This window comes from Lynx rufus, unplaced genomic scaffold (assembly GCF_022079265.1).
Source record: "Lynx rufus isolate CCGP_SWC_20201006 ecotype Redwood Valley unplaced genomic scaffold, mLynRuf1.p SCAF_9, whole genome shotgun sequence".
In the NCBI taxonomy this organism is placed as follows: domain Eukaryota; kingdom Metazoa; phylum Chordata; class Mammalia; order Carnivora; family Felidae; genus Lynx; species Lynx rufus.
Window position 1 is genome coordinate 57,899,265 of NW_025814897.1, and position 21,043 is coordinate 57,920,307.

Below are 21,043 nucleotides of genomic sequence, written 5' to 3' on the forward strand. Positions count from 1 at the left end.
TCAAATAAAATTTAAAAATGGGAGCCTGGGTGGCTCTGTTGGTTCAGTGTCCGGCTCTTGGTTTCAGCTCAGGTCGTGATCTCAGGGTCATAGGATAGAGCCCTGTGTTAGGCTCTGCGCTGAGCGTGGAGCCTGCTTAAGATTCTCTTTCTCCTTCTCCCCCTTTCCCCAGCTCAAGCTTGTTCGCTCTCTCTCTCTCTCTCTCTCTCCCCCCCTCTCTCTAAAAAAAGGGGGGGATGGGCAGAGCATTACAGACAGAGGGCACATTGTGAACAAAGGCACTGTGATGTGGAAAAGTCAGTAGGATGAGGACAGAGTGCAAGGAGAAGCAGGGGAAAGCAAAGGAGGAGTGTGAATAGGAGAAAGGGATAGGTGGGCAGAGATGAGTTCTTAGAGGGCCTTGCATGCTATGATATAGAATTCAGAAGCTTAGATACTATTTTAGTAGATTAGGCCTCTCAGTTATCTACCTACATATGACTAAGGGCCAAGCAAAGCAGCTTCATGTCCCAGGGGGAACTGGAAACACTACCTGAAGCAGGCAATCAGAATGCATTTTTTTAAATCTAATTTTTTATCTTAAAAAATCATGTAAAATTTTAAAGGGCAACCCCTTTAGATAAAGACCTTGCTTCCTATTTTAATGATAGATGTGATCAGAACTATTCATTTTTCTATCCACCAACAGATCCACCAACTGAATTTTCCATCCACCAACTGAACCTACAGAATCTACAAATCTACCAGTATTTATAAATCACATACTCTCCCTTGATGACTGTTTAATATATGAAACACCTCTGTCCCTACTCAAGGCCAACCTTAGGAACTAGTTTGCATCTCTTCTTGCTATAAATTAGTATCCTATGTGTCATCATTTTTTTCTCTAGCTGATATTATAAAACATCTTTTAAAAACATTCTCAACCCCACATTTACTACTAGATACCATCCCATTTTTCTGCTCTTCTAGACAACAAAACTTCCCAAAAGTTATCCTAAAAGATAAGTTATCTTACTTGCTTTCTCCATTTTGTCATTTCCTATCCTTTCCCCAACTAATATCCTCAAACATATATTTGGAGGGGGGGTTATCGCCTACTTATTTTCTGTGATTGTCTTTGTCAAGGTCGCCTTTACTCATGCCAATTAAAAAAAATTTTTTTTTAATGTTTATTTTTGACAGAGAGAGAGAGAGACAGAGCATGAGCTGGGCAGGGGCAGAGAGAGAGGGAGACACAGAATCTGAAACAGGCTCCAGGCTCTGAGCTGTTAGTACAGAGCCCAACGTGGGGCTCGAACTAACAAACTGCGAGATCATGACCTGAGTTGAAGTCGGACGCTCAACCGACTGAGCCACCCAGGCGCCCCTCAGGTCAATTTTAATGGTCATTTTTTAGTCCTCATCTTAACTGATCTCTCAGCATGTGACACAGATGCTCTCTCCCTCCTTCTATAAACACTTGCTATACTCCTTTAGTTTTCCTTCTATCTCACCAACTGTGACTTTTCAGTTTCCTTTGTTGGATCTTTCTCTTCTTCCCAAGCTCTAAATACTGTGGAGTTTCCCAAGGCTCAGTTCTTGGAATTTTTCTATCAATATCAAATCCCTAGATGACTGCATTCAATCTTTTGGCTTTAAATATTATCTATGTAATAATGATTCTCCAGTTTATCTCTAACTCAGCCTCTTCTAACTAGTATAGACCAGTAACTACTTGACATTTCTGCTTAGAGGTATAATAACCATTTCAGTTTATCCAAACAAAAATCCTGATTCCCTGACCCTTTACCTGCTCCCAAATCTACTTCTCTTTGTCTCCACCATTCACCTGATTGCTTGGACTAAAAATCTAAAAGTTATCCTTGAATGCTGTGCCTCCTCCTACCCCCACCCCTCATTTCTCTCCTGACATCCGATCTGTAAGGCATTCCTGTCAGTTGTATCCTCAAAATACATTCCAAATATGACATATTACTTCCTCTGTTGTCATCCTAGTCTATGCTTACCATCATTACTCTCCTATACTACTAATCAATTTCCCACTTCCATTATCACACCCATCCCTTTCCCTTCCCCTAGTGTTTTCCTCAGAGCAGCCAGAGTGATGAAACCAAAGTGTAAATCCTTATCTGTCCAACTTTTAAAGCCTAGGCTTCTAATGACTATGACCTACTGTCTCTCATTAGGATGACCAAGAAAGCAGAAGTGGGAATTCACTTTGATTTAAATCTTTACTGAATTAAACAGGTTGGCTTTGTATTTCAACATCTTTTTTAAAACCTGGAATATCCACAATAACTATGAGTCATAAACTTGATTCAGATATCCAGCCGAGTACAAAATTATGAAATACTTCATAGTATTCTTTCTGATTCTCAGGTTCAAGAAGTGGGATCTAAAAATCAGTGGCTCTTATACAACGCAGAACATTTTAACATACAACAAACAGAACCCTCATCCTATCCCACATCTGCCACTAGAATCAAGACTCTATCTCTTTTTAAAGTTTATTTATCTTGAGAGAAAGAGAGTGCACGAGCGAGGAAGGGGCAGAGGGAGAGGAACAGAGAGAATCCCAAGCAGGCTCCAAGCTGTCAGCACAGAACCTGACATGGGGCTTGAACTCACAAACTGTGAGATCATGATCTGAGTTGAAATAAAAAATCGGAGGCTTAACCAACTGAGCCACCTTTTCTCCTTTAAGAAAAGATCCACCAATACCCTCATGCTGGATTAAGTACCTATCTTCTATAACTTTGTGCTTCCTTCACTGTACTGTGTTTAAATATTTACTTGTTTGTATTCCCAGTTTGTGGATGATAGGAACTAAGTCTGATTCATCTCCAGTTCTTAATCAGGTAGTAAGTAACACGTCTTAGGGACTAAAAAACCAAAGTTTACTGAATAAATTTAAAAAGTTATTTGGTGGGGGGTCCCTGGAGGGCTCAGGCAGTTAAGTGTCTGACTCTTGATCTCATGGTTCAATCTCATGGTCTGTGAGACCAAGCCCCACATCAGTCTTTGTGCTGATAGTGTGCAGCCTGCTTGGAATTCTCTCCCTCTCTCTCTGCCCCTCCCCATGCTGGCTCATTCTCCCTCTCTCAAAATAAATAAACATTTTTTTAAAAAATTAAAAAAAAAGTTATTTGGAATAATTTTCTCACTGTTTGCTCCTGGGGAAGAAGGCAGGGTGCCTCAGATACATGCTGAACTGGCAGCAATTTCATTCTGAAATGCTGTGGCTGCCAAAGATGGAGAGATCTTTGGTGTTGATGAGGGAACAGGAATCCTGCACCTCAGTAGTGTGAGCAAGGAGAGATAGAAGCAACCTCACTAAACACAAACATCATTTTGGCAAGCCATATTTGGCATGAGACCTTCTGTCTTAGAAAAACTACCTCAGATACATTTACCAGGTCCTTAATTTCCAGCTGATCTCTTTGATTCAATGAACAGATATGTTCTGCCTGCCAAGGCAGCCAGCAGTATGCTGTATGCTATATATGCTATAAAAGAAATAGAGGATAACTTCTGCCCTTCTGATGTAGGAAGAATCTTAAGACAGGAATGAAAATTAACAATATAAGCATATCCTTTCGGGGAGACTTAAGAGGTAAACAGTACAATATAGACAGAGGTCTTTAGCAATTTAACTGAGGGAGTAATCTGAGTGGTTTGGAGGAGTTAGAGAAGGGTTCTGGGAAAGGAGCTAGAGATGGATTTTGAAGAAGAGGTAGGAAGAGAGGATACTAAAGTTTTTTATCCTAAGATTGATTTCCTTGGGGGAGGGGCAGTGTTTTACTCATTTCTGAAATTTCACCCTTTAGCACAAAGTGTTTAATAAATATTTAATCAAATGATTGAATTAATGAATAAATTAATGACAAAACAGCCTTTACTTTAGTGGAAGTCATAGCCAATTCAGTGATTTTTATGAAAACTATTTACCCAAAGGGTTTTTATTTACCCAAACCCAAATAAAAACTGAGAAAGGAACCTATGCCCATCCTCTGTTTCTCCACCATTTTCTCTGGAACACAGAAAGTGAATCCAGAACATGAAGCATCAGAAGTAGAAAAGGCCTTAAAGTCTCATTTAGTCCAAACTCCTACCTCAGAAATGGAGATAGCTAGACAGGAGATAATCCATAATTAGTAAAATTATAGGAGGTACTATAGTGTATTAGAAAAAGGATGGATTTTAGACAACTGGGCCAAGTGTGAAACATTTAAAATATTAAAAATAATTCTGCACTTTACATAAATGTTTCCACACGTGATATTTTAATAAAGATAAGGCTTGGAAACTGAACTATTCTTTTGAACTTGGTGCCTGAGCTGATGAAAAAGGACAGTTAGAATCTAACATTCAAAATATAGACAATATAGATTTGTGGGTTACCTCCATTCAATGGCATTCTCTAGAGACTTGAAGGTTTTAGGACGACCACGTAAGAAATTCTGCATGCTATTAAGTGCATCCATGGCTGTACCTAGATGTTAAACAAATACTTTAACCACAGCACTTAACATATTCTAAGCATTTACATTTACTGGGCCAACTGTGTATATCTGCCCTCAATGATGGTAGAATTCAGTGATGTTTTGGGGAAAAAAGATGCAGCTTAAAAAAATTCAGAGATTGATGTGATAGCAAGTTTCGAAGATGGCCTCCAGTGATTTTTGCCTCTTGATATTCACTCCCTTGTGTAGTCTTATACTGAATAGGGGCTGACTTGTATAAGCAATCGTATGACTTCTGAGGCTGGGTCATAAAAGACATGGCAGCTTCTTTTTAACATTAAATATAATTATGGGACATACATACAATTGAAACATTATGTAGCCCTAAAAGATACTTACAAAGAGTTTTCAATGACATGGGAAATGACCATATAATATAGGGTACGGGTGCAATGGGTGAAGGTGTCAAAAGGTACAAACTTCCAGTTATAAAATAAAAAAGTCTTCAGGATATAATGTACAGTATAGTGACTACAGTTAATAATATATATTGTGTATTTGAAAGTTGCTAAGACAGTAGATCTTAAAAGTGCTCATCACAAGAAAAATAATTTATTATGTGTGGTGATGGATGTTAACTACACATACTGTGGTGATCATTTCATAATACATACACATATTGAATCATTATGTCATACAACTGAAACTAATAAAATTTGTATGTCAATTAAAAAATACTCAGAATGCCTTTGCCACAAAGTAACAGAAAAAATGATATAAAGACAGAGGGACATAGTTCAAGATGAGTAGAGATCAATAAATTAAAATAAGGTGATAATAATCTACCATGGATCTCTTATAAATCAAAGATTTTGATTTAGTCAGTACTAAGAAAACTTACCTTCTACAACATCGATCATACAGAGACCCAGGAGGCTTGGCACTAGGTTAGATGATGCTGTGTGGACTGCAATAGCTCCACCCATACTATGTCCAATCAGCATAATTGGAGGAGGGAGGTCCCCATACATGGCTTCAACCACATTGCCAACATCCCTGCAAAGAGAAGGAAACAAAGCTGGGAATGCTCTCTGACAACACTAAAAATCGTTTTCTTTCCTAATTCCTTTGTTTAGTCTGCAACTAACAGTGCTAAGACTGTAAAGGTCTACTGGGCCATCTTGAAAATATACCTATGTCAATCTCTTAGCATGCCCCTGCCCCCACCCCCCGTATCTATTCATGTAGCCACACATTTAGCTCTTCTAATAAACAGGACCAAGAACCCAAGTTTTTTGATTTTCATATACCTTTATTTTAAATGTAAGCTTGAAACTCTGGACAAATAATTTAAGTGCTCTATGCCTAAATTTCCCCAACTATAAAACAGAAAACAATTTTATTAAGCATTCTAACGTAGTAAAGTTTAGAGCCACAAGATGAATTGCAGCCCTACTTTATTTTTTGTGGACTTGAATTAGTTATTTAATCTCTCAGGCAGTTATACCTATGAGATGAAGATAAGAATATGATTTACTAAATATATATATACACACATAATTTACTATTTGAGATTAACTGAAACAGTGAATGAAAACTACTTTGAAAAGTATAAATGCTATCCAAAGGTTAATTGTTACTTATAATTTGTCAAGTAAGTTGCTTGAAATATGAACATAAATGTAAGTACAATGTTCTGAGAAACTAGAAAGATGTTCAGAGCTAATTTTTATTGACTTCTGTCTTCGTTTTTAATTGAGTGGATCGGTTAACAAAGTCAAACCTTAAAGCTCTGAAAATGAGAACTGAAGTAGGAACCTGGGTTTAATTTGCATATAGGCCCTCTTTGCTACAGCAATAGGTAGGTATGGTATGTTTTCAGAGACCACTGGCTCTACTGTCTTCTGGGAGTGGCTGAGTCAGTTAACTTCAAAAGACAGTTTTGTGTTGCTGGGTGTTATTATATACCTCAAGCACCCATACAGTGTTAGCCAAATAGAGCAGATGTGGATATAGGAAACACAGCCTTCCGAATATGATCTCCAAAGTATTTAGAATGGAAAAAGTAAATGCTATGAATTAATCTTTTTGTTAAAGTTTATTTATTTATTTTGAGAGAGATAGACACAGCATGAGTTGGGAAGGGGCAGAGACAGAAATCCCAAGCAGGCTCCACACCACCAGCACAGAGCCCAACATAGGGCTCAAACTCATGAAACTGTGAGATCATGACCTGTGGAGAAGCCAAGAGTCAGATGCCTAACTGACTGAACCACCCAGGTGCCCCTCAGAAGAAATTAATCTTAAAAATCTCATAAAACAGGGCACCTGGGTGGCTCAGTCAGTTAAGCGTCCGACTTAGGCTCTGGTCATGATCTCTCAGTTCATGGTTCGAGCCCCGCATCAGGCTCCGTGCTGACAGCTCGGAGCTGGAGCCTGCTTCAGATTCTGTGTCTTCCTCTCTCTCTGCCTTCCTCTGCTTGTACTCTGTGTCTCTCAAAAATGAATAAACATTAAAAAAATTTTTTTTAATCTCATAAAACAATTACAGATGTGAATAGGGTAGCTGTAGCACCTGCAGATAATCTGAATGGCATACAAGGAGGCCCCCAACTTTATAAGTGAAAAAAAATAGTTTAAAAATATTCCTTTGGAGTTAAAGTTAAAACTTTTGGTTGGTAACAACTATAATAAAATAAACGGATGCTACAGAAGATTATCTAAGTCCAGGTCTCTCTAAAATACTCAGTAACCTAGTTGCAGGGGTTCTGTGATGAAGGTGGACAAGGTCTGAAACAAAGCAACTCCATACTGCATCTAAGCTTAGCAAAAGTGTATTTCATCCAGGTAAAAGGTAGTTACTGATCATCTACTACAAGGAGAAATTTATTCTTATTGAAGTTAGCCAAACTACCAAGATTAGTGCCTTGAGACATGTTCTGAAGTTCCAGAAAAATAAAACAAAGATGAAGAAGCAGATGTTATCTACAAAACTAGCTGTAACTAGATATGCCACAATTTAGGTAGATGCTTTAAAAGGAGATTCTATCATACTTATCAATAATGGGTTCATTTCCTGAGAAGCAACAGACATAAAAGAAAAAGAGTATCAGAGCAACCTGAACCAATTCTTGGTTCTTCTACTTTCAGGGGAATTACATTTTATGTACGGTTGAGAGAAGTTGATACACAAGGGAAAAATCATGCTGTCAGTACTACTTGAAAATTACATTAATTGTCCATTAAATATACCCATTTTGAGATTTTTGTTTCAGAGTGACTGAATTCAGAAATCATATAAATGTTTTATTGCTTTGACTATTTCAACAATAATCTAACTTATTAGCTCTTCTGGTTCTTGGTAATCATCTTCAACTATGCTGGATGGTTTTAGTCATCTATTTTCTTTTTACCTTTCTTGCCAGTTATCAACTGGCAACTCTCAGCTCCAATTCATCCTTCCTTGCATGTTCTCCAAAATTGGATCTGAGGCCTTTAAATATTTTTCCTTTCCAGCTGGCATAATGTTAAACTTTATCAGTAGAGGGTGCAGGAGAGACACTGCAGAAAGGGTTTTGCTCCTAGTTCATGTAGCATGGTAAGCACTATATAGCACACACAGCTTCCCCAGTGCCCAAATCCTGCAGCACAGGTGGCTTCTCTGGCACACCATCCCCCCAGGCCCAATTTTTCCCTAGTCTTATTAAGATAAAATTGGTACATAAAAATGGCAAATAATTAATGTATATAATTTGGTAAGTTGGGACATATGTATACACTTGTGTTACCATCACTATGATTAAGGTAATAAACACTTCCAAAAGTTCCTTTGTGTGTGGGTGTGTTTGTGTGTGTGTGTGTGTGTGTGTGTGCACGAGATAAGAACACTTAACATGATATTTACCCTCCTAACAAACTTTTTAAGTACACGATTATGTCATTATTAAGTATAGGCACCATGTTATATAGCAGATCTTTGGAACCATTCCCGATATTTTTGTTGCAGAGTGCCTCTGGTGAGATACCTCCCTGTGAACAGCTTCCCCTGCACCCTAGAGGGCAGGTATCTGGCCAGTTCTGCCAAAGTGGCATCCAAATGACTTCTCTGTCTTTAGTAAGCCACAGTCATGCCCTCTACAACAGGGTCTAAATCTCAACCTCTTCCATTAGTGTTCTCTGTCAGCCCAAGGTGATAGTTCTCTGCTTCTTATATCTGCTATTCTTCCTTTTTCTTGAAAAGTATTCCAGCTTTACTGAGGTATAACCGATAAAATTATAATATATTTAAAGTGTACAACGTGATGATTTGATATATGAGTATACTGTGAAATGACCCCCACAATCAAGTTAATTAAACGTATATTCTTCAGTGTTCTCTTTACTACTTTTTTTTTTTTTTTTTTTTTTTTTTAAGAGAGCCAGCATGAGAGCAGAGAGAGAGGTGGGGAGAGAGAATCTTAAGCAGGCTCCATGCTCAGTGCAGAGCCAGATGCAGATGTGGAGCTTGATCCCACAACCCTAAGGTCATGACCTGAGCAGAAATCAAGAGTTGGATGCTCAACCAACTAAGCCACCCAGGCGCCCCTGTTCTCGTTATTTCTTATTAGCCAATTCTTCATTACTCCAATCCCCTATTATAGTTAATAAGTCTTTATACTAAACTTTCCCTGTTTAAATTACTGTGATTTTTCTTTCCTGATTGTCTCAGACTGATACATTATTAGGCAATGTATCCTTCAGGTCCTCCCTCAATTAATTCTTCAAATTCCTGTAGGACATCATCCAAGTCATCATAACCCTTTGGCAACCTGGCGACTTAGATGATGGATTTGCTTTTTTGTCAACAGTCAGGAAACCTTAAAAATTGTTCACGAATCTTTCAATAGGTATCACCAACATACTTGATTATCTTGGGCTTTATTGTTCTCATATTACAAAGGCATTAGGAACAACTGAGAGAACAGATTCTTAGCTCCCTTCTCATGGTTTCTTAGGCATATGGTCACTGAATGGAATGGTACCATATATTGTTATTTTTCTCTCTCTCTGCCAAGCACAATAGTTGAATGATCACAATTCTGGTCTATTAACTGTGTGACCTCATACAGTTAGTCATTTAATCTGAGTTAGTATACTCATTGGGTAAAACAAGAAAAAAGGATAATATGTACACTACAGAATTAATAATGTAGATAATTAAAATAAATAACTTAAATAAATTACTTATTCTTAATAGGTGCTTAATTTACACTTAATAAAGTCTGGCAGATAGCACACAAACAGTATCTGCTGTAACAATAAAACTATGACCACATGAGTTTCATTTCTGAAGGTAACACAGTTTACTCTTGAATTAAAGTTGCTAAAGTAAGAAGGGACAAGATATTTTTGGCCGAAGTTGATCAAATACTTGAGAGACCATGTATTAAAGCCGGGTAGTTGGAAGAATCCTGTTTACAATATAGGTCAGTGGTTCCCAAACACCAGTCACAGGACTGGCTGCATTAGATTTCTTTACAGAGCTTTATCAAAATATAAATAAATGTCCAGATCCCCCCAGTAGAAGCACTAATTCAGTAGGTCTGGGGTAAGGTCATATCATCTGTATTTCAATCACTTATTAGGTAAATCTGATGAGTGGCCATGTTTGAGGCTACTGTACATACTATAGTCATCTTGTACTTTGAGGCCCAGGGTATCACTAATTCTTCTTTTTAAAAAATTTTTTTAGTGTGCTTTACTTTTTTTTTTTTTTTTTTTTTTTTTTTTAATTTTTTTTTTTTTTTCAACGTTTATTTATTTTGGGGACAGAGAGAGACAGAGCATGAACGGGGGAGGGGCAGAGAGAGAGGGAGACACAGAATGGGAAACAGGCTCCAGGCTCTGAGCCATCAGCCCAGAGCCCGACGCGGGGCTCGAACTCACGGACCGCGAGATCGTGACCTGGCTGAAGTCGGACGCTTAACCGACTGCGCCACCCAGGCGCCCCAATAGTGTGCTTTACTTTTGAGAGAGTGAGCGAGCGAGCACGAGCAGGGGAGGGGCAAAGAGACACAGAATTCAAAGCAGGCTCCAGGCCCTGAGCCGTCAGCACAGAGCCCAACACGGAGCTTGAACTCATGAACTGTGAGATCATGATCTGAATCGAAGTTGGACTCTCAACTGACTGAGCCATCCAGGTGCCCCTCATTAATTCTTTAATATCTTGTTCTTGTCTCTCTAGGAAGTTGGATAAAGAACGTGGGCAGGAAACCTTAAGAACATCTTACATGGCAGGGTCTTTTGTATACAACCCCCTTTTCAAGCATAAGTTCCCAATAGATATCCAGATTCTATTCAACTCTGTCAACAGAAGAAAACTTTGCAAAAGTCAACAGAAACTAAACTGTGCCTCAAAGAATTTTCAAGTGCTTTATGTGATGACATAATGCTGAATATATCAAGAAAGATGGAGGTTTCTTTCAGGATTAAATACTAAGGAGACACCAAATACAGGGGAAAAACAACAGAAATAAAATTTTCTCTATGCTAATTATTGTACAACAGTCTCACTAGGAGAGTAAATAGTTACACTACTATTTATAATAGTAATGGAAGCTAGGTGATGTATAAACAATATTACATTACTTACTTTGCCATTGTTTCTGCAGACAGGTCTTCAGAATTCTTGACTTTTGTTTCACCTAAAAAGAAAATATTTAAAAAAATAAAATTCCCAAAAATACAAATTATAAAAGCAAGAGTATTCTCTTTTAAAAATCTCACTTTTGGGAATGAAATGCAGACTTTATGGTTGTGTATGATGGGCTTAGCAAGGATTTTCTATGTTAAAGATGCATCTTGATAATTGGGCACCCTAAGGAAGATGTAACTCCAGTAGCCTAGCAAAGATTTATTTACATTCCTTATACATCATCAGCATCAGAATTTGGTTACATTAAAGGACATTTTCATAGCTAAACAATAACATATATGTGTATTTATAAAATATCTTTTGTAAAAGCTGGAAACTAAGACTTCCCTCAAAGAGCCCAAATGGAATGGACCAGGTTATTCTGTGGCCATATTGAAACTTGTAATAGTTAACAGTATTCAAAGGGGTTGGCAAATTTATCAGAGTTAGTGACTAATTAAGTACATCACTCACCATGACCTCGCAGATCTAAAGCCACAATTCTACACTGAACCCTACTAATGATCGCCGCCTAGGAAGAAAAGAAAATCTGGTTTAGTAAACCTTCCCCATTACCAATGATAACTGTTGAACGAATACCTATCAGAATTCAAGAATCTCAAGATAATCAAAGGAAGACTTTCCTTTTTTTTTCTCATTTGAGTATAGTTGGTGTATAATGTTACATTAGTTTTAGGTATATAACGTAGTGATTTGACAAGTTTATACATTAACTTATGCTCACCAAATACAAACACTATTACGGTATCACTGACTGTATGCTGTGCCTTTTATTTCTGTTACTTATTCATTCCAGAGCTGGAAGCCTATATCTCCCCCTTCCCTATACCTATTTAGTCCATCCCTCGACCGCTTCCCCTCTCAAACCATCAGTTTGTTCTCTGTATTTATAGCTCTGACTCTGCTTTGTTTCTTTTTCTTTTTAGATTCCACATACAAGTGAAATCATATGGTATTTGTCTTCCTCAGACTTATTTCACTTAGCATAATACCCTCTAGATTTATCCATGTTGTTGTAAATGTCACAATCTCATTCTTTTTTATGGCTGTGTAATATTCCATTCTGTGTATATACAACTTCTTTAAACATTTGTCTAGCAACGGACACTGAGGTTGCTTCTATATGTTGGCTATTGTAAATAATGCTGCAATAAACACAAGGGTGCATATATCTTTTCAAATTAGTGTTGGGTAGTCCACTACCCAGTAGTGGACTTATTGGATCATATGGTATTCTTTTTTTTTTTTTTTTTTTAATTTGAGAGAGTGAGAGAACACGAGCAGGGAGAGGGGCAGAGGGAAATGGGGCGGGGGGGGGGGGAGAGGGAATCTTAAGCAGGCTCCACACTCAGTGCAAAGCCCAACATGGGACTCGATACCATGACCCTGAGATCATGACCTGAGCCAAATTGGAAATACAAAACTTTTCAATTTTAAGTAAAACTAAAAAACTGACGATTCTCTTCGTTTTTGTACATACTTTGGTTCTATCCCAACTTTTTTTTAAATTTTCTTTTTTTTAATTTACATCCAAGTTAGTTAGCATATAGTGTAACAATGATTTCAGGAGTAGATTTACCCATTTAGCCCATCACGTCTCCCACAACCCCTCTAGTAACCCTCTGTTTGTTCTCCATATTTAGGAGTTTCTTCTGTTTTGCCCCCCTCCCTGTTTTTATATTATTTTTGCTTCCCTTCCCTTATGTTCATCTGTTGTGTGTCTTAAAGTCCTCATATGAGTGAAGTCATATGATATTTGTCTTTCTCTGACTAATTTCACTTAGCATAAAACCCTCTAGTTGCATCCACGTAATTGCAAATGGCAAGATTTCATTCTTTTTGATTGCTGAGTAATACTCCACACATCTTCTTTATCATCTATCAACGGACATTTGGGCTCTTTCCATACTTTGGCTATTGTTGATAGTGCGCTATAAACATTGGGGTGCATGTGTCCCTTCGAAACAGCACACCTGTATCCCTTTGATAAATACCTAGTAGTGCAACTGCTGAGTCGTAGGGTAGTTCTATTTTCAATTTTTTGAGGAACTCCGTACTGTTTTCCAGAGTGGCTGCACCAGTTTGCATTCCCACCAGCAGTGCAAAAGAGATCCTCCTTGTCCGCATCCTCACCAATATCTGTTGTTGCCTGAGTTGTTAATGTTAGCCATTCTGACAGGTGTGAGGTGGTATCTCATTGTGGTTTTGATTTGTATTTCCCTGATGCTGAGGGATGTTGAGCATTTTTTCATGTGTCGGTTGGCCATCTAGATGTCTTCTTCAGAGAAGTGTCTATTCATGTCTTTTGCCCATTTCTTGACTGGATTATTTTTGGGTGTTTTTTTTGGGTGTTGAGTTTGGTAAATTCTTTATAAATTTTTGATACTTGCCCTTTATCTGATATGTCATTTGCAAATATCTTCTCCCATTCTGTCGGTTGCCTTTTAGTTTTGCTGATTGTTTCCTTCCTATGCAGAAGCTTTTTATCTTGATGAGGTCTCAATAGTTCATTTTTGCTTTTGTTTCCCTTGCCTCCAGAGACATTGAGTAAGACAGAGACAGAGAGTTGAGTAAGAAGTTGCTGCAGCCAATATCAAAGAGGTTTTTTTAAATATATTAAATATAATTTATTGTCAAACTGGTTTCCAAACAACACACAGTGCTCATCCCAACAGATGCCCTCCTCAATGCCCATCACCCACTTTCCCCGCTCCCCCACCTCCCATCAACCCTCAGTTTTTTCTCAGTATTTAAGAGTCTCTTATGGTTTGCCTCCCTCCCTCTCTGTAACCTTTTTCCCCCCTTCCCCTCCCCCATGGTCTTCTGTTAAGTTTCTCAGGATCCACATAGGAGTGAAAACATATGATATCTGTCTTTCTCTGTATGATTTATTTCACTTATCATAATATTCTCCAGTTCCATCCATGTTGCTACAAATGGCCAGATTTCATTCTTTCTCATTGCCAAGTAGTATTCCATTGTATATATAAACCACATCTTCTTTATCCATTTGTCAGTTGATGGACATTTAGGCTCTTTCCATAATTTGGCTATTGTTGAAAGTGCTGTTATAAACACTGGGGTACAAGTGCCCCTAATGCATCAGTACTCCTGTATTCCTTGGGTAAATTCCTAGCAGTGCTATTGCTGGGCCATAGGGTAGATCTATTTTTAATTTTTTGAGGAACCTCCACACTGTTTTCCAGAGCGGCTGTACCAGTTTGCATTCCCACTAACAGTGCAAGAGGGTTCCCGTTTCTCCACATCCTCGCCAGCATTTATACTCTCCTGATTTGTTCATTTTAGCCACTCTGACCAGCATGAGGTGGTATCTGAGTGTGGTTTTGATTTTTATTTCCCTGATGAGGAGTGACGATGAGCATCTTTGCATGTGCCTGTTGGTCATCTGGATGTCTTCTTTAGAAAAGTGTCTATTCATGTTTTCTGCCCATTTCTTCACTGGATTATTTGTTTTTCAGGTGTGGAGTTTGGTGAGTTCTTTATAGATTTTGGATACTAGCCTTTTATCAGATATGTCATTTACAAATATCTTTCCCCATTCCATCAGTTGCCTTTTAGTTTTGTTGTTTCCTTTGCAGTGCAGAAGCTTTTTATCTTGATGAGGTCTCAATAGTTAATTTTTGCTTTTAATTCCCTTGCCCTTGGAGATGTGTCGAGTAAGAAATTGCTGTGGCTGAGGTCAGAGAGGTTTTTTTCCTGCTTTCTCCTCTAGGGTTTTGATGATTTCCTGTCTCACATTCAGGTCCTTCATCCATTTTGAGTTTATTTTTATACATGGTGTAAAAAAGTGGTCTAGTTTCATTCTTCCACATGTCACTGTCCAGTTTTCCCAGCACCACTTGCTGAAGAGACTGTCTTTATTCCATTGGATATTCTTTCCTACTTTGTCAAAGATTAGTTGGCTATATGCTTGTAGGTCCATTTCTGGGTTCTCTATTCTGTTTCATTGATCTGAGTGTCTGTTTTTGTGCCATCTATCCCGACTTTAAAATATGGCTCTCTTCACCTAAATCCCTCTTTAAGTCCTAACTCTGCCTCACTTTTCATGAAACACAGAGTAAACACCTCAGAACGATGAACCTCTGAGTTCTACTATTACCTATGATTCTCATCCATATTCGTTGGCTATCTTTTCCCTCCTCTAGAAGGAAAATTCTCTAGATAAGGACCATGAGTAAGTATGCATCTTGGCTCAGGATATCACACAAATGTGACATTTAGATCATGAAATAACCCTGAAAGCAGTACAAATCATGAAATCTACCAAATATTCACTTAAGATAGATACAACATGGGGTGCCTGGGTGGCTCAGTCGGTTAGGCATCTAACTTCAGCTCAGGTCATGATCTCTCAGTTCACAAGTTCGAGCCCATGTTGGGCTCTGTGCTGACAGCTCAGAGCCCAGAGCCTGCTTCAGATTCTGTATCTCCCCCTCTTCCTGCCCCTTCCCTTCTCACACTGTCTCTGTCTTCTCCCAGAATAAATAAACATCAAGAAAAATTAAAAAAAAAAGATAGATACAGTAGTATACACAACCTTGTACCACAGTTAAATAAAAATATATTGAAAAAAATCATATCATGAGGAGGTACAATTTTTGAAGTTTAAACAAACCTGGAATAATTGGAGAGCTTCTTCCTCAAATAAACTAGATTCTTTGACAACACATCATAACTAGTGTTAGTAAATGTCATCAACATTTTTTACCTTTTGGGAATATAATGGGTCTAGCCTAACCCTCACATTTTATAAGTGAGGAAACTGAGGCCAAGAGAAAGGAAATTATTTGCTCAGGGTCATAAAACAGGTTAGTACTAAAAACAGAACTAGAATCAAGGTAAGTTACAAATATAACAGTCAATGTATAACACAAGTCAAATTTCTTTTTTTTTTTTTTCAACACTTATTTATTTTTGGGACAGAGAGAGACAGAGCATGAACGGGGGAGGGGCAGAGAGAGAGGGAGACACAGAATCAGAAACAGGCTCCAGGCTCTGAGCCATCAGCCCAGAGCCCGACGCGGGGCTCGAACTCACGGACCGCGAGATCGTGACCTGGCTGAAGTCGGACGCTCAACCGACTGCGCCACCCAGGCGCCCCCAAATTAAGTCAAATTTCTTAAGTCACCTTCCCCCTCATTTTATTTCTAAGTGATTACATATATCATCTTGAATACAGTCTCATTATAAAAGTGTTGAAAATATAGAAAAGTAATAAAGAGAGGAGATAAGTCTCTTTGATGTAGCCCTCTGTCATCTTGGTAAAGATGGCTTTTTTTTCTTCAGATTTATCGAGATATTACTGACATATTACATGTAAGTTTAAGTTGTACAATGTGATGATTTGATAAATGTGTATACTGCAAAATGATTATCACAATAAGGTTAGTTAAGATTTCTATCCCCCCATATGATTACCATTTACTCTTATGTGTGGTGAGAACATTTAAGATAGACTCTCTTAACTTTCAAGTATATAATAGAGAATAAGCAATTAACAGTATATACATACCACACAGTATGTAATGTAGTACATTAGATCCTGAGAACTTAATCTTATAGACAAGAGTTTATACCCTTTGACAAATATCTCCCAATTTCCCCCACCTTGCAGCCCTTGACAACTAATATCTATTACTATAAATTTGACTTTTTTAGATTCTGCATACAAGTAAGAACATGAAGTATTATTAGTCTTTCTCTTATTTCACCTAGCATAATATAAAGCCTTCAAGGTTCTCCATGTTGTTACAAAAGGCAGGATTTCCTTCTTTTTTATGGCTGAATAATATTCATGTGTGTGTATCAGTTTATTTATGTTGAATGTTTAGGTTGTTTCCATATCTTGCTTATTGTCAGTAATACTACAAACATGGGGTACACATACCTCTCTGAAAGTGTTTTTTTCATTTCCTGTGGATATACAGCCAGAAGTGGGATTGCTGGCTCACATGGTAATTCTATTTTTAATGTTTTGAGGAATTCTATACTGTTTTCCATAGTGACTGTACCAATTTATATTCCCACCAACAGTGCACAAGTGTTCCCTTTTGTCTACAGCCTTGCCAACGCTTGTCTCTTGTCTTTTTGATAACAGCCATTCCAACAGTTGTGAGGTGGTATCTCATTGTGGCTTTGATTTGTATTTTCCTGATTAGTGATGCTGAACATATTTTCATGTACCTGTTGGCCATTTGCACGTCTTCTTTGGAAATATGTTTATTCTTTTGCCCATTTTTGTTTAAAAAATTTTTTTTAATGTTTATTTTTGAGTAACAGAGAGAGAGAGAGCATGAGCAGGGGAAGGGCAGAGAGAGAGGGAGACACAGAATGCGAAGCAGGCTCTAGGCTCAGAGCTGTCAGCACACAGTCCCCAGTGCGGCTTGAACTCATGGGCCGTGAGTTTAACTTACCTAGCCAAAGTCGAACGTTTAACCAACTGATCCACCCAGGCACTCCAGTCTTTTGCCCATTTTTCAACTGGATTTTTTTTTTTTTTTTTTTTTTTTTGCTATTGCGTTGTATGGATTCCTTACACATTTTGGGTATTAACCACTTATCACATAGATGGTTTGCAAAAATTTTCTCCCATTCCATAGGTTGCCTTTTCATTTTGATGATAGTTTGATGTAGTCCCACTTGTTTCTTTATGCTTTTGTTGCTTGTACTTTTAGTGTTATACCCAAAAAATCATTGCCAAGACCAATGTCTAGGGGTTTTTTTTTCTTATATATTCTTTTAGTAGTTTTACAGGTTCAGGTCTCACATTTAAATCTTGAATTCATTTCAAGTTAATTTTTGTGAGTGATGTGAGACAAGGTCCAATTTCATTTTGTATGTGGTTATCCAGTTTTACCAATACTATTTACTGAAAAGATTACCCTTTCTCCATGGAGTCTTCTTGGCTTCCTTGTCAAATGTTAGTTAACTGTATATGCATGGCTTTATTCCTGAGGTCTTCATTCTGTCCCATTGGCCTAAGTGTCTATTTTTATGCCAGTGCCATACTGTTTTGATTACTATAGCTTTGTAATAAAATTTAAAATCAGGAATTGTGATGGCTTCTTCTCAGGATTGTTTTGGCTATTCACTACTTTTGTTGTCCCACTCCAATTTTAGGACTTTTTCTTTTTCCATGGAAAATGTCATTGAAATTTTGACACGTATTGCATTGAATCTGTAGATGGCTTTGGGTAATATGGACATTTTAACAATATTAATTCTTCTGATCCATGAATATGGGGTACCTTTCCATTTATTTGTCTTCTTCAATTTCTTTCATCAATGTCTTATAATTTTCAGTGCACGGATATTTCACCACCTTGGTTAAATTTATTCCTAAGTGTTTTATTTATTTGCTATTATAGGTGGGACCATTTTATTTAGTTCTTTTTCAGATAGTTCACTGTTAGTATATTAAATCACATTTTAAAAATCAGCCCGAGGGGCACCTGGCTAGCTTAGTCATAGAAATGTGCAACTCTTGATTTCAGGGTTGTGAGTTCAAGCCACACATTGGGTGTAGAGATTATTTAAGTAAATAAAATTTTTAATAATCACCTAGAGGGGGGTCTGGGTGGCTCAGTTGATTAAGCGTCCAACTTTGGCTCATGTCATGATCTTATGGTTCATGAGTTCAAGTCCTATATCAGGCTCTGTGCTAACAGCTCATAGCCTGGAGCCTGCTTCAGATTCTGTCTCCGTCTTTCTCTGCTCCTCCCACACTCGTGCACTCTCTCTCAAATATAAATAGACATTTAAAATTAAAAAAAAAAATCACCTAGAAAATGAATTCTGTTTCTACTTCCATTACTCTAATGAATGAAAAATGGATAGGGGTGTCTGGGTGGCTCAGTCGGTTAAGCATCCAACACATGGTTTCAGCTCAGGTTTCGTGAGTTAGTGGGTTCAAGCCCCACATCAGGCTCTGTGCTGACACTGCGGAGTCTGCTTGGGATTCTCGTTCTCCCTCTCTTTCTGCCTCTCCCCAACTCATGCTGTCTCTCAAATAAACTTAAAAAATTTTTTTAGAAAAGAAAAATGAGTAACTTTAAAAGAGAATAATGGACTGAAATTCTACTATACTTTGCTATTTGTTCTTGAAAACTAATTTACTAGAGTTATTTACCACATTATGGTGGCAGTAAAGTCTTCAATGCCAAAAACAAATCTGTATTTTGGAAATAAAATTAAGTGGCAAAGATTGTGTCAAGTTTGCTTTACTGCTCTATATTTAAAAAAAAAGATAACAAAATATGCATTTGAAGGAAGTAACTGTCAATTCCAACTTTAATTTAAAAGCAATAATTTATAATCTTATGTGCCTGTCAGAAAACACTGACAATAATGTTATAAAATTGATTTTTCCATTCACTTATTTAACAAATCTTTCTATAGCTTATAAAAATCTGGCACCAATTGCATAATGGGGTTGCGGTATGAAAAAGACAGGCAATGTTCCTGTTCTCATGATATGTATATCCTAGTGTGGCAAATTAAGAATAGGAAACAATAAAAGAACAAAGTAAATTCAACACGTTTCATAAGTAATGAAAAAGTGTCAGAGCACATCCATAATAGTCATTCCAGATCTTGTCTCAAATGGTACAACTTTCCCACTTTTGGAATGTTTCAATGAAATGCAGCTATTTAAGAACTAGACTTATCTGACCACTCTTCTTTTCTTTTTTATTTTAGTGTAGTTGATTTATAATGTCACATCAGATTCAGGTATACACCTTAGTGATTTGACAGGTTTATATATTATGCTATGTTCACAAGTATAGCCACCATCTGTCCCATTACAACAATATCATTGACTGCTGACCTTATGCTATGCTTTTTATTCCCGTGACCTACTCATCCCATAACTGGAGACCTGTATCTCCCTCTCCCTTTCACCCATTTTGCCCAGTGTCCCCCTTTCCCTCTGGTAACCAACAGTTTATTCTTGGTATTTATAGTTCTGATTCTGCTTTTTATTCATTTTTTGGCCTCCATTTGTGAGTGGTATCATATGGTATTTACCTTTCTCAGTCTGACTTAATTCACTTAGCATAACACTCTCAAGGTCCATCCATGTTGCCTGAAATGGCAGATCTCATCCTTTCTTATGGTTGTGTAATATTCCCTTGTTTACACATTTTCCTTATCCATTCACCTACTGATGGACTCTTAGGTTGCTTCCATGTCTTGGCTACTGTAAATAATACTGCAATAAACATAAAGGGTGCATGTATCTTTTTGAACCGGTGTTTTTGTTTTCCCTAGGTAAATACTTAATAGTGGAATTCTTGGATCATATGTTATTTCTGTTTTTAATTTTTTGAGGAACCTCAATACTGCTTTCCACAGTAGCTATACCAATTTACATTCTCACCAACAGTGCCTGAGGGTTTCCTTTTCTCCACATCCTAACACTCCTTGTTTCTTGTCTTCTTGATTTTAGTGACTGCAACAGGTGTGAGGTGATACCCCACAGTGGTTTAGATTTGCATTTTCCTGATCATTGGTGATGTTCAGTATCTTTTCATATGTCTATTGGCCATCTGTATGTCTTCATTAGAAAAATGTCTATTCAGGTCTTCTGCCCATTTTTTAATTGGACTGTTTTTTGGTCAAGTTATAGGAATTCTTTATATATTTTTGGGTATTAAACCTTTATTAGATATATCATTTGCAAATATCTTCTATTCAGTAGGAGACAACCATCCTTTTGTTTTGTTGATGGTTTCCTTTGCTTTCCAAAAGCTTTTTTATTTTGATGTAGTTCTAATAGTTTATTTTTGCTTTTGTTTCCCTTGACGTAGGAGACTTACCTAAAAAATGTTCAGGGACACCTGGGTGGTTCAGTTGGTTAAGG

At 37.6% G+C, this 21,043-nt stretch overlaps 1 protein-coding gene across 3 annotated transcripts in view; it reads right to left on the reverse strand.

The window, feature by feature from the left end:
• PPME1 (protein phosphatase methylesterase 1) overlaps window positions 1–21,043 on the reverse strand; it is an 88,952-nt gene that overhangs the window by 22,545 nt on the left and 45,364 nt on the right. For all 3 annotated transcript variants that reach the window (XM_047070585.1, XM_047070586.1, XM_047070587.1), the window contains 4 exons: window positions 11,614–11,671; window positions 11,098–11,149; window positions 5,368–5,522; window positions 4,405–4,495 (listed from right to left, as the gene is read on the reverse strand). In XM_047070585.1, the coding sequence (XP_046926541.1) occupies window positions 4,405–4,495; window positions 5,368–5,522; window positions 11,098–11,149; window positions 11,614–11,671 (356 nt within the window). The remainder of the gene's footprint in view (window positions 1–4,404; window positions 4,496–5,367; window positions 5,523–11,097; window positions 11,150–11,613; window positions 11,672–21,043) is intronic.